This window comes from Crinia signifera, chromosome 3, assembly GCF_055691185.1.
Source record: "Crinia signifera chromosome 3, ASM5569118v1, whole genome shotgun sequence".
NCBI lineage: Eukaryota > Metazoa > Chordata > Amphibia > Anura > Myobatrachidae > Crinia > Crinia signifera.
Window position 1 is genome coordinate 323880080 of NC_139219.1, and position 13666 is coordinate 323893745.

A 13666-nucleotide genomic window follows, 5' to 3' on the forward strand; every position below is an offset into this window, starting at 1 on the left:
GGGAATGGAGGCAGCAGGAAGCCACAGGCTGAGAGTTATATAGTGGGAGGAGCAGGGTCCCCAGCAGCACAGAGTATATCAGGAGCTGAGTGATGTGTCAGTGAGGACAGGGCTGCATGTGACGGGCAGTGACATGATGTGAGGAGGGGAATGGAGGCAGCAGGAAGTCACAGACTGAGAGTTATATAGTGGGAGGAGCAGGGTCCCCAGCAGCACAGAGTATATCAGGAGATGAGGGATGTGTCAGTGAGGACAGGGCTGCATGTGACAGGGGCAGTGACATGATGTGAGGAGGGGAATGGAGGCAGCAGGTAGCCACAGACTGAGAGTTATATAGTGGGAGGAGCAGGGTCCCCAGCAGCACAGAGTATATCAGGAGATGAGTGATGTGTCAGTGAGGACAGGGCTGCATGTGACAGGGGCAGTGACATGATGTGAGGAGGGGAATGGGGGCAGCAGGAAGCCACAGACTGAGAGTTATATAGTGGGAGGAGCAGGGCCCCCAGCAGCACAGAGTATATCAGGAGAGGAGTGACAGAGAGGACAGGGCTGCATGCATGTGACAGGGGCAGTGACATGATGTGAGGGGAATGGAGGCAGCAGGAAGCCACAGACTGAGAGTTATATAGTGGGAGGAGCAGGGTCCCCAGCAGCACAGAGTATATCAGGAGATGTGTGATGTGTCAGTGAGGACAAGGCTGCATGTGACAGGGGCAGTGACATGATGTGAGGAGGGGAATGGAGGCAGCAGGAAGGCACAGACTGAGAGTTATATAGTGGGAGGAGCAGGGTCCCCAGCAGAACAGAGTATATCAGGAGATGAGTGATGTGTTAGCGAGGACAGGGCTGCATGTGACAGGGGCAGTGACATGATGTGAGGAAGGGAATGGGGGCAGCAGGAAGCCACAGACTAAGAGCCATATAGTGGGAGGAGCAGGGTCCCCAGCAGCACAGAGTATATCAGGAGATGAAGGATGTGTCAGTGAGGACAGGGCTGCATATGACAGGGGCAGTGACATGATGTGAGGGGAATGGAGGCAGCAGGAAGCCACAGACTGAGAGTTATATAGTGGGAGGAGCAGGGTCCCCCAGCAGCACAGAGTATATCAGTAGATGAGTGATGTGTCAGTGAGAATAGGGTTGCATGTGACAGGGGCAGTGACATGATGTGAGGAGAGGAATGGAGGCAGCAGGAAGCCACAGACTGAGAGTTATATAGTGGGAGGAGCAGGGTCCCCAGCAGCACAGTGTTTATCAGGAGATGAGGGATGTGTCAGTGAGGACAGGGCTGCATGTGACAGGGGCAGTGACATGATGTGAGGAGAGGAATGGGGGCAGCAGGAAGCCACAGACTAAGAGCCATGTAGTGGGAGGAGCAGGGTCCCCAGCAGCACAGAGTATAGTGGGAGCGATTGCTAGTGTAATGTAGATTATGTCCAGTTATTCTTGAAGGGAACTGTAAAATCTCTATAGTTATAACCATGTCCCCTTTCCCAGTGAGTAGAACACATGTGTAAATATAAACCATTTGTATTATTCAGGATATGCCTTTACCAAGATATTAACTTGATTTTATTTATTTCTTCTCAGTAGCAGAACTACTATTTCTCCTGAAAATCATGTTAGTAGCCAATACATAGCCCCGGCTGCAGAACGCGGCGGTGACTCTGCAGATCCCCAGTGATCAGGTGAATCCAGATGTCTCGGTGCCTGTGTAGACGGCTTCCCGCAATGTGATTACGCGCGCTGCAGAGCCTCAGATGCCTAATTGGCTGAAATGTGATTTGGTAACCCCAGAAGTATAGGATGAAGTCAGAGATGTGCTCCGGAGCTTCCGAGAAGGGAAGTTATTAACTTACATTTACATATTCAGGTGAATGCGTCTCTCTCACAGCCACGGATCCTGGAGGATTGCGACAAATCCTAAATGGCCGATAACCACTGAGAACTACACGTCCCAGAGTTCTGCACTTACTCCCCTAAACGTCACTTAACCATCCCCAAACATTTAATAAAAGAGTTGGGATAGAAAGTAGTGGTACTTGTTTCCTAGCAGGGCGCCCACTACGCAAATAGCTTAGTGGGCTATTCTGCGTAGGAAAATCGCATTGCATCGCGTACCATCTATAGTGCTGTGCGATGCGATGTCCATGTTAACTGCACAGGAGTGCTTATACAATGAAATATCGCATAGGAAGCATGGCGAGCGCAGCGAGCGTTGGCGGAACGCGTCCTCCGACCTTTTCATACCCCACTATCCACGTCGGCGCGGAATTGATTTTAGATAGTGTGGTGAACGTTGCGTTCACCACACCGAGCCCGAAGCGGAATACATGTAAAGTAGTCCGCGTCCACTCACCACGCTTCGGTGGCTCGCCACACTATCTAAAATAAACTCCACGCCGACGTGGATAGTGGGGGTATGAAAAGGTCGGAGGACGCGTTCCACTGTGCTCGCCACGCTTCGGGGTGGCGTGGATAGTGGGGGTGGCGTGGATGGTGAAATGGTTCCTGTAGATGTGGTTATGTCGTCTTGGCGCCTGTGGAGTTTTGACTGATAGGAGGGCGTGAAATCGCATCGCACGGTAAAAACGTACCATGCGATTCGATTTCACTACGTTAGCATACGTAGAAAATCTTGGCGCCGTGCTAGGAAACAAGTACCAAAGTAGTTTCCTTCCTGCGCAATATAGGCAGAAATCTAGTGGAGAAATATAGATCCTATATGATAAAAGGCTACACTGCTCCTCACCTCTATGGGGCGAATTCAAGTGTTGTGTGCTGGCAGCCACTAGATGGTAGTGTTACTTCGTCCGGCCGTGCAGACCCACTGACATCACTGTTAATGTTGTTTTGTATATTGTTGAATGTAATTACTGTTATGGCGCCACAAGGGGTCCGCAGCATCCAATTACATGTGCATTATAGATATAATGTAGTACCAGTTATTTACATAGCACAAATAAACAAGGAGTGACTTAATCCCAGAAACCGGGACGCTGTCACTTTAAGAAGCGCAGAACTGCCTTATTTACCAGTATAAGTATACACAATCATTGTATTAATAAATTTGTATTTATTTAAAAAAGTTTACAAGTTATTATGAAGTGCACTTCAACAATTTCAATTAATAATACATAAAATCCACAGACATAACAAACAACAAATAACACAAATGGCTGGCTGGATGTTTAAGAGGCAATTTAGCAGGCTTTATGGCATGAGATATTCATTTTGTTTTAGAATTTGTAATCCATGGTATAATTACCAGTCCAGGTCACAGTCAGTGTTCTCCAGCAGTGAATATGTGCATGGGGATGCCTCTTGGAACAGATGAAATTCTGTAGATGGCACGTCACGGGTCCTCCCTTACCAGTATATTGACTGGATAACAGCTGTCCACTGTGGATGTGACTCGGCTCGGCTGGAAATGACAAAGGTGTGTGAAGCAGTGTGGAGCTCAAAAACGCGTTTCTCCGCCTTGCGTATCTGTCGGCGGCTTCCTCAGGAAACTGAGGAAGCCGCCGACAGATACGCAAGGCGGAGAAACGCGTTTTTGAGCTCCACACTGCTTCACACACCTTTGTCATTTCCAGCCGAGCCGAGTCACATCCACAGTGGACAGCTGTTATCCAGTCAATATACTGGTAAGGGAGGACCCGTGACGTGCCATCTACAGAATTTCATCTGTTCCAAGAGGCATCCCCATGCACATATTCACTGCTGGAGAACACTGACTGTGACCTGGACTGGTAATTATACCATGGATTACAAATTCTAAAACAAAATGAATATCTCATGCCATAAAGCCTGCTAAATTGCCTCTTAAACATCCAGCCAGCCATTTGTGTTATTTGTTGTTTGTTATGTCTGTGGATTTTATGTATTATTAATTGAAATTGTTGAAGTGCACTTCATAATAACTTGTAAACTTTTTTAAATAAATACAAATTTATTAATACAATGATTGTGTATACTTATACTGGTAAATAAGGCAGTTCTGCGCTTCTTAAAGTGACAGCGTCCCGGTTTCTGGGATTAAGTCACTCCTTGTTTATTTGTCCTATTCTTAAGAGGTCACACATCCTCTTTTATAAAGAAGCGGCAGCCTTGCCTTATTATTATTTCGAGGTACTTATCACCTGACACAGTACTCCCCGCGCTCCTAGGTGCCCTTAGGGACACATCCTTTTTTTATTTACATAGCACACACATATTCTGCAGCGCTGTACAGATCGGCAGAGAATACGATATATAGTGCAAATAGTCCAGTGTGTACGTTCATCGCTCACGTTCCCCCCCTCATATTTACATGCAGCTCAATCTCCCCTATCTAGACAACGATTGCATGTTCGGAGAGGGGTGATGTCACTGACTGATATCGGTCAGTAAGGGTGATTCTAATTCATGCGCTCCCATGGTAATTCGCATGGGAGCGTAATATTTTTCATGTGCAGCCTGCGAGCGGCCATGGCAAACAGAGTGTTCGCCAGGTGCTCGCACATAACAGTGCGGGCAGGAGGCGTAAGGCGGTGGGCCAGGGGAGTCGCCCATTGGAACGCCCATCGTTTCATGCAAATTCCCTCATGACGAGGGTGCCGGGGGCGGATGTCAGCTGCCCGCCCTGTCCTCCCACGGGACACACACAAAACTAAGACACCGCTGGGGGTTGACATCTCTGCGGGCGGCAGGCTTAAAGAGACACGCAGCAATGTGACCTTCGTAGCCTAATGGTGAATTGCCGAACGTGTACCCAGCATGAGGCTTTATACAATCTGTGAAATCGTTCATTCTTCTCATTCAGATGAATTGAATTGCCGGTGTTGTACACGTTGCTAGATTTATCATCGTGGCATAACTCCTGCACAGGACGCAGATTTGCTGCACTCTCTGTATTGATATGAGAAGCCCAGCTAGGAGTCTGTGCCCCCATTCTCACCGGGAAGTATCCAGCATTCGTTATTTTACCCATTAATATGCATTTGTACAGGGTGGGTATGGTGTGCAGAGAGGGCCAAATAAAAGTAGGGTATAAATAGAGGAAGGCACTGCAAAATATGGTTACAAATATAGGTTTTTTTTTGGACATGAATCAAACAAGCTACAGCAAGACTGTTACTGGTTGCTATGGTGACAGCAGCGGCTCATTGTGCACCAGTTTTCTTGTTGATTTTTGATCATTTTCCAGGTGGCGCAGAAATAGTAACGGCAGGCTACAGGCAGAGAAGAGGTCCAAACAAGGACAAAACAAAAGACAGAGCGAGAAGCTATATACCACTAGCAACATTATGGCCCTTATTCAGATCTGATCTCAGTACAAATTTGTTTGGAAAATGGGCAAAACCATATACACTGCAGGTGGGGCAGATGTAACATGTGAAGAGAGTTACATTTGTGTGAGTTATTTTGTTTCTGTGCAGGGTAAATACTGGCTGCTTTATTTTTAAACCTCAATTAAGTTTTTAAACCTCAATTAATCTGTACTGTGATCAGATATGAGCACTGGCCGCCCATACTATAGGCACAGGATGCCTTGTGACTGGGTGTGATGGTAGAGAGGAAATTGGCGGTCACACACTGCCTGATGGGGAGTGGTCCCATACAGTAACGGAACGGTCAGTAGGTTACCTGGACTTGTCTTCTCCAGCTGGTACCACCGGTAAAACGCTCTTTTCTTCTGCTCGCTTAAGTCGGATCCTTGCTGGAGAAGCCAGTGAGAGATCCGGCTCTGACTGATACCTGCAGGATAGACAGATGTGATCACAAGAAACAGCGTCAGCAGTAATATCTGCCAGGCTCTCCTGCCCGCACCACTGCCAGGCTCCCCAGCACCCACCACTGCCAGGCTCCCCAGCACCCACCACTGCCAGGCTCCCCAGCACCCACCACTGGCAGGCGCTCCCGGGTCAGGCTCCCTAGCACCCTGCCACTGCTAGGCTCTCCTGGCCCCCCCACACACCACTGTTAGGTGCTCCCGGGTCAGGCTCACCAGCACCCTGCCACACTCTCCTGACCCCACCACTGCCAGGCTCACCAGCACCCAGCCAATGCCAGGCACTCCCAGGTCAGGTTCTCATGTACACCATTAATGCCAGGTTCTCCTGTCTGCCCCCCCCCCCCAACATGGTGCAGTTATGTCTCACCTGTTACTTGTGCTACCACTGCTTGTGATATCCTACGATTGGCCAGGAAAGCTTTGATTTCTTCTTTAATGACACCGCTATCCCTCCTGTTATGATAGACACACAATAAATGTTATTACATATAATACCGCTATATATATATATTTATTCACATTTGCTACTTGGGTTACTAGACTGTACCCTGAGGATGGGGCTCTGTCCCCGAAAGTACTCTGTAATACAAAAATTATTTTGTGCTTTACAATTGTAGATGGTGACAGAACAAACAGGGTAAGAACCGACAGACATGGAGGGAGGAGGGACCTGCTTGCTTGTCTTACACAATATTACTGTCCTCTTATGCAGCAGTGCCCTGGTTATCCGCTGGTGTCACTAGTACTTCAGTGATCTATTGTTACATTCAGATTGAAAAAAACAAACAAAAAAAAACTGGCAACTTTGGGGAAGGTAATACATTTTAAGCAATAACAAAAAAAGGGACCACAGAAACATAGTATTAAACCAACGTAGACTTGACCCTGTGAGAGATCCACAAAATACCCTCTAAAAATGCCGGCGCCGTTCACAGCGGCTGTTAGTATAAATAACTACAAGTTAAATATTGAATCTAACAAAAGAACAGTCGACACTGGCATTTTTAGGATCTCTCAAAGCAATGCTGGCACGCAAAGGGTTAACAGATAACTAAGCATTTAATTTCTATGGCCGGTCTAAGATTCCTGGGGAGAGCGTCTGAATAAGTGGCTGTAAAAGGTAATAGCGGTCTTTACCATTTGACCATAGAGAATATCCCTCCTGCGGTGGCCTTGTTGGGACAATTCCACATGTGTGTCAGATGTCTATTCATACGCAGTTTGGGTAAGTTGATCAGTTCCGGTCTCTCTTCCGGTCACATGATCTTATCACATGACACTTTACCACCTTAAGTTTTAAAAAGTGCAACTGTCGCGGCTAAACGTCTAGGGGACACGCCCTTTATGGTAATGAGGCAGCCACACCCACGACTTGGAACTGTGAAGCCTATAACATCTGTTCCATACAGACACAACTGGACATTCATTTGTTCCAGACTAAGCGGCCCAGGAAGCACCTACCTGATGATATCTCTACTTCTACGTTCATGCACCCAGACAACACAGACGCCTTATGGCAAATCACTGAATAATGTCACTTTGATAAAACTATTCATCTGTTATGCTAAATATCCTTATTTTGCACTCTCACTAATCACAGATGGTATAATGCCCTCTGGGGACATGGTCCGGCCTGTCTATGATCTCTGGCCACGATCACCAAATCCTGCTGCCAGTCTGTGCCCTTCATCTCTGTATAATGTATCAGCGGGAAGAGATGGTTACGGACCGTGTCCCAGGATACGGCATCTCTCTGCTCCCCTCTGTGGTAGTCACTGGACACCAGCTTTGTGCACTATCCCAGGACAATGAAAGTGAGAACCTCCGCCTAATAATGCAATGACATTGCTGACAGACGCCGACGGAAATGTTTTACTCTAGAAAGAAAATGTTCTCACCTCAGAGGTCAGGGAGGTCGCAGACGAGGGAAATCTTCAGCAAATAATTTCATATGGGAGCCAAGTCTTTCCCTGTGGATATATTTTGTGGACTGTCCCATCCCAAGCGTTATAAAAGGACACCCTCTCAAACTCGGTCCTCAGCACCCCGCACAGGTCATGATTTCCAGGTCAGTGCGCTGTGTATCACCGACTGTCGCTTATTACAAAATCCACAGGTGACCTGGAAAACCTGGACTGTGCGGGATCCTGAGGACCGAGTTTGAGAACCTACACCTTCCCCGAAAGCTGGAACATAGGAAGCCACGACTCACGCGGCAGGGAAGGGTTAATAAAGCAGAAAGGAGACGGCGCGCACACAGCCAGGGGCCAGACTAGCGGAGTAAGATGTCATAAAGTAGCTGGCTGCTTGGCATTGCCTCTAATGAGTGTCATATCTGATCAGAAGTGTCATAACACCAGGATGGATGAGGGTAATTCTAGGCAAGTTGAATAAGGTGTGCGAGTGCCATATGGCATGTGGAAAGTTTCATTACTGAGGGGAGACATAAATCTTTACCTCAGACATAAAAGCAGAGACATAAAATAAGACGGAGGAGGTGGGGAGCGGTGGGGGGGGGGGGGGGGGCGCAGACACGTGTTGGTAAATAGGCAGCAGAGGAAACAAAGAAGGTCGACGTCACAGGCTCTTGCCGACTTCACGCTACTGAACCTGGACTCCGTAACAGCGGTGTACGCCAAAGCTGATGACCCCCTGACCTCTACGCTCTGATGACCCCGACATACAGTCATTACATGAGAACGATACCTAATAATGCAGGCCCCGTTATAGAACTTATTGGTCATACACAATTCTCTCAGAGGGTGCACCACATACTGCGAACAGCACCCACCTGAGGGAACACCCAGCGGGCACAAGAAAGATGGCGGAACGATCGCCGATCCTGTATTCGACACCTCTGGCTGCTTACTGGCTCGCGTGAGAATCCGCCTGTGTGTGCTGAACATGTGGAACGACTCCCTGCCCTCTGTCTCTCCCTCCCAGCTGACTATTAGTACGTGGACAAGTGTCTACTCCGTACTGGGTGCAAAATCCTTCACGCTACAGACGCTGGCTCACCAACGACACCCCCACTAGTTAAAATTCAGCGCCCCCAATCCATCTATCTTAACCAGCGCTCCCAGTGTCACAGATTGTTCTGCCGCTGGAATATTTCATCTATATCTGGGCTATGTTACGCCCGGCTGAAATCGCCGCTTTGCCGCTGTGATGGAGGGACTTTGCCAGACGCTGTACGCACATGAGGGCAGGGAAAAAGCTACATCGTATTCCAAGAGATTATTTTCAAGGTTAATTCATTTATTGTAACTAGTTTGCAAGATGTAAAACCTGGGATTCTCATCCATGACAGACAGAAAACTCCTCTCAGGGTCAAGGTGTAATCTCTCATCGGTTTTTGGTGGATACAGTCGCTAAATCGACATACATTAGGTCGACATAGTAACATCGTGCACGTGTCGACTTACGTTGAAATTTTTTGGGGAAAAAAAAAACCCCAGGAAAAACCTTTTGACTGTCACATTCCAATTGTCTACCCAATGCTTGTGTTGACCTTCGCTATGTCGACCTATTTCTTTAGTGGTTGACCTAATGTATATCGAAGCAATGAGCCAAACCCGTTTTTTTAATATAAAGACTTTGTTAGTAACTTTTATTACTATATCAGCATATTACATTGCGCTTTTGTTTTTAATAACGATATACCATAAATGATATAGGTAGCACAAATAACAAACGTGGGTTAGTGTTTAAGACTTGTCCGCCCTTGGCATGAGTATACTGAAGGGGGTTATTTATATGGGGACAGTGGCGCTACAATGATGGTGGGATCTGATCCTAGTACAACCTATAATCTCCCAGCTTCGCTTCCCTGCATCATGGCCGCCCCCGACCCCAAGTACACACACCATCTGTACTGGTGCAGCATGCCAGGAGACGAGGGGAAGCTCTGTGAAGTGATTAAGTGTCTGGTTTTTATCACCGGCCAATCAGCTCCTACCTGTCATTTTCAAACCAAGCCTGTAACTTCATAGGTAGGAGCTGATTGGCCGGTGATAAAAACCAGGCACTTAATCACTTCACCGAGCTTAATAAATCTGCCCCTCAGCGAGTCGACATCCACATATATAAGTTGGGGAAGTCAGAGGACTACAGAGAGTGGAGAGAATGAATATGGGGTAGACTTACCTAACAGCAAGGTTTGTGCAGTGTGTGCCTGTGCGCGGTCACTATATTAGGAAATTGTCACTTGCTTCCTGCTTGCGCGTCTATTGAGGATAGTCCATTGGCGCATTTACATCAGGCTGCGCTCTGCCCGCACCTCTATAGGCAGAAGCCAGTCACGTGACATCCCGTAAGGCCACCAGAGCACTTATGGGTAACTGAATCAGTCACCCTTTGGGACGTCAGCAAAAGCAAATGAGGTTTTCCTACCCAGGCCACCAGTGTTGTATAATGAGCAAAGTTCTAAGCTGCGGGCGGGTGAGAGTCGCTTTGTGCGCAGTTTACGCCACCCAGAACACGCAGGGGCAAAACATTTATTTGATCCAATCATCAAACTGATATACAAATCCATGTCTATCCATAACAATAAACGTGTGCTTTATTCTCCCAAAGGACCCCGGTATCAGCTACAGCTGGAATACATACGGACGGCAGACGGCGGGTACGCGGGCGTTGAGAATACCGATACCAGCATCCCAAAGAAGGGAAGGAACCGCTATTACGCCTAATCTAATCTACACGTTACGGCTCTCCGCTGCCTGCTTAATGTGTCCACAGTAAAATCATTGAGAGAATTAATGAGCCTCAAGCAGACATTTAAATGGAGAGCAATAGCTGGAGCGCTGTCCGCACGTGCTGGGATAACGCAGCCAAACTCCAGCAGTGAGTGGAGAACGGAGAATGGATCCTGGCGCCGGCTATGTGCATCAGGTGACGGGATCCCGCGTCAGTAAATACCACTATAGAATAATGACAGCCATATTCAGAATTGCACTGGCGGATTTTGGTTTTGTGCGATGCTTGCGCCTTGTGACAATAAATGTTACAAACTGGAAATATTTTTATAGTTCTGGCTGTTATACGTACCAGCCTGCCCTCCACCCGAATAAGGTCACAGCGCCAGCCCGTGCCCACCTAGAATCGCAGCTTTATAATTCACATCAGTAAAAAGTTGCTCCCATTTTGCTATAAAAATAGCACTGGGGCGAGGTGCTTCTATTTTCTCGCCCACCATAAGAGAAGAGAACTATCGGACCATATGAAGTCTGGGTCTCCGGTTCAGTCCCGTTCCCAATCCTCTACCAGTTATTACACATGACGTATTCTCCTGACAGAGGCACATACGGTACAGATTATGGGATACATAGCGGGGGAGCACAGAATGACTGCACGTCATACCTCTAACCCAGAAATCACCCCCCTGTATCTCACCTCTATACTGTGCTGTAAACAAGGCTCCTGCCAAGTCCCTAAAATAAAACCAGAAGTGCGACTGACCTAAGAAGACCTGAGACAGTAAAGTCAGAAAGCAGGCAGGCAGATCCTCATCCTATAGCGGGATATACTGAGATACTAGGGTGGGAGGCAGAGCTGGATTCTGCAGGGAGCAGTACAGTGTCAGTGATATGACCATGATGCGGACACAGCCCGGCGCTGCAGCGCTAGTGAAGTCCTCTGCTTTGCTGGCGGAGGTGACAAGTGTCGATATAGGGGTCAGCATGCCTTAAAGCAATATACAGAATGTCAACATTAACAAAAAATTCGACATGGAAAAGGTCGATACATGAACATGTCAACGCATACTTTTTGGGGTGCAGTGTGGACATCTGAGCACGTGGATCCCCAATAAGTGTAGCGCGTAAAACCAGCCCTTGTAGCTGCGGAATATTGCAGTGTGGGGGGAGATCACTGGTGCTAGGGTGGGACTATGTGCAGTGTGGGGGAGATCACTGGTGCTAGGGTGGGACTATGTGCAGTGTGGGGGGAGATCACTGGTGCTAGGATGGGACTATGTGCAGTGTGGGGGGAGATCACTGGTGCCAGGGTGGGGCTATGTGCAGTGTGGGGGGAGATCACTGGTGCCAGGGTGGGACTATGTGCAGTGTGGGGGGAGATCACTGGTGCCAGGATGGGACTATGTGCAGTGTGGGGGGAGATCACTGGTGCTAGGGTGGGACTATGTGCAGTGTGGGGGGAGATCACTGGTGCCAGGGTGGGACTATGTGCAGTGTGGGGGGAGATCAATGGTGCCAGGGTGGGACTATGTGCAGTGTGGGGGGAGATCAGTGGTGCCAGGGTGGGACTATGTGCAGTGTGGGGGGAGATCACTGGTGCTAGGGTGGGACTATGTGCAGTGTGGGGGGGCGATCACTGGTGCTAGGGTGGGACTATGTGCAGTGGGGGGGGGGCGATCACTGGTGCTAGGGTGGGACTATGTGCAGTGTGGGGGGAGATCACTGGTGCTAGGGTGGGACTATGTGCAGTGTGGGGGGAGATCACTGGTGCTAGGGTGGGACTATGTGCAGTGTGGGGGCAGATCACTGGGGCTAGGGTGGGACTATGTGCAGTGTGGGGGGGCGATCACTGGTGCTAGGGTGGGACTATGTGCAGTGTGGGGGAGATCACTGGTGCCAGGGTGGGACTATGTGCAGTGTGGGCGGAGATCACTGGTGCCAGGGTGGGACTATGTGCAGTGTGGGGGGAGATCACTGGTGCCAGGGTGGGACTATGTGCAGTGTGGGGGGAGATCACTGGTGCTAAGGTGGGACTATGTGCAGTGTGGGGGGAGATCACTGGTGCTAGGGTGGGACTATGTGCAGTGTGGGGGGAGATCACTGGTGCTAGGGTGGGACTATGTGCAGTGTGGGGGGAGATCACTGGTGCTAGGGTGGGACTATGTGCAGTGTGGGGGGGAGATCACTGGTGCTAGGGTGGGACTATGTGCAGTGTGGGGGGAGATCACTGGTGCTAGGGTGGGACTATGTGCAGTGTGGGGGAGATCACTGGTGCTAGGGTGGGACTATGTGCAGTGTGGGGGGAGATCACTGGTGCTAGGATGGGACTATGTGCAGTGTGGGGGGAGATCACTGGTGCTAGGATGGGACTATGTGCAGTGTGGGGGAGATCACTGGTGCTAGGGTGGGACTATGTGCAGTGTGGGGGGAGATCACTGGTGCTAGGATGGGTCTATGTGCAGTGTGGGGGAGATCACTGGTGCTAGGGTGGGACTATGTGCAGTGTGGGGGGAGATCACTGGTGCTAGGGTGGGACTATGTGCAGTGTGGGGGGAGATCACTGGTGCTAGGGTGGGACTATGTGCAGTGTGGGGGAGATCACTGGTGCTAGGGTGGGATTATGTGCAGTGTGGGGGGAGATCACTGGTGCTAGGGTGGGACTATGTGCAGTGTGGGGGGAGATCACTGGTGCTAGGGTGGGACTATGTGCAGTGTGGGGGAGATCACTGGTGCTAGGGTGGGACTATGTGCAGTGTGGGGGAGATCACTGGTGCTAGGGTGGGACTATGTGCAGTGTGGGGGAGATCACTGGTGCTAGGGTGGGACTATGTGCAGTGTGGGGGGAGATCACTGGTGCTAGGATGGAACTATGTGCAGTGTGGGGGGAGATCACTGGTGCTAGGGTGGGACTATGTGCAGTGTGGGGGAGATCACTGGTGCTAGGGTGGGACTATGTGCAGTGTGGGGGGAGATCACTGGTGCTAGGGTGGGACTATGTGCAGTGTGGGGGAGATCACTGGTGCTAGGGTGGGACTATGTGCAGTGTGGGGGGAGATCACTGATGCTAGGATGGGTCTATGTGCAGTGTGGGGGGAGATCACTGGTGCTAGGGTGGGACTATGTGCAGTGTGGGGGGAGATCACTGGTGCTAGGGTGGGACTATGTGCAGTGTGGGGAAGATCACTGGTGCTAG

The 13666-nt window shown here is 49.4% G+C and overlaps 1 protein-coding gene across 10 annotated transcripts in view; it reads right to left on the reverse strand.

Annotated features, from left to right (window-relative positions):
- The window catches only part of HMBOX1 (homeobox containing 1), an 83953-nt gene that overhangs the window by 15985 nt on the left and 54302 nt on the right, over positions 1-13666 (reverse strand). For all 10 annotated transcript variants that reach the window (XM_083178796.1, XM_083178793.1, XM_083178795.1 and 7 more), the window contains 2 exons: positions 6144-6229; positions 5629-5739 (listed from right to left, as the gene is read on the reverse strand). In XM_083178796.1, coding sequence (XP_083034922.1) covers positions 5629-5739; positions 6144-6229 — 197 coding nt within the window. The remainder of the gene's footprint in view (positions 1-5628; positions 5740-6143; positions 6230-13666) is intronic.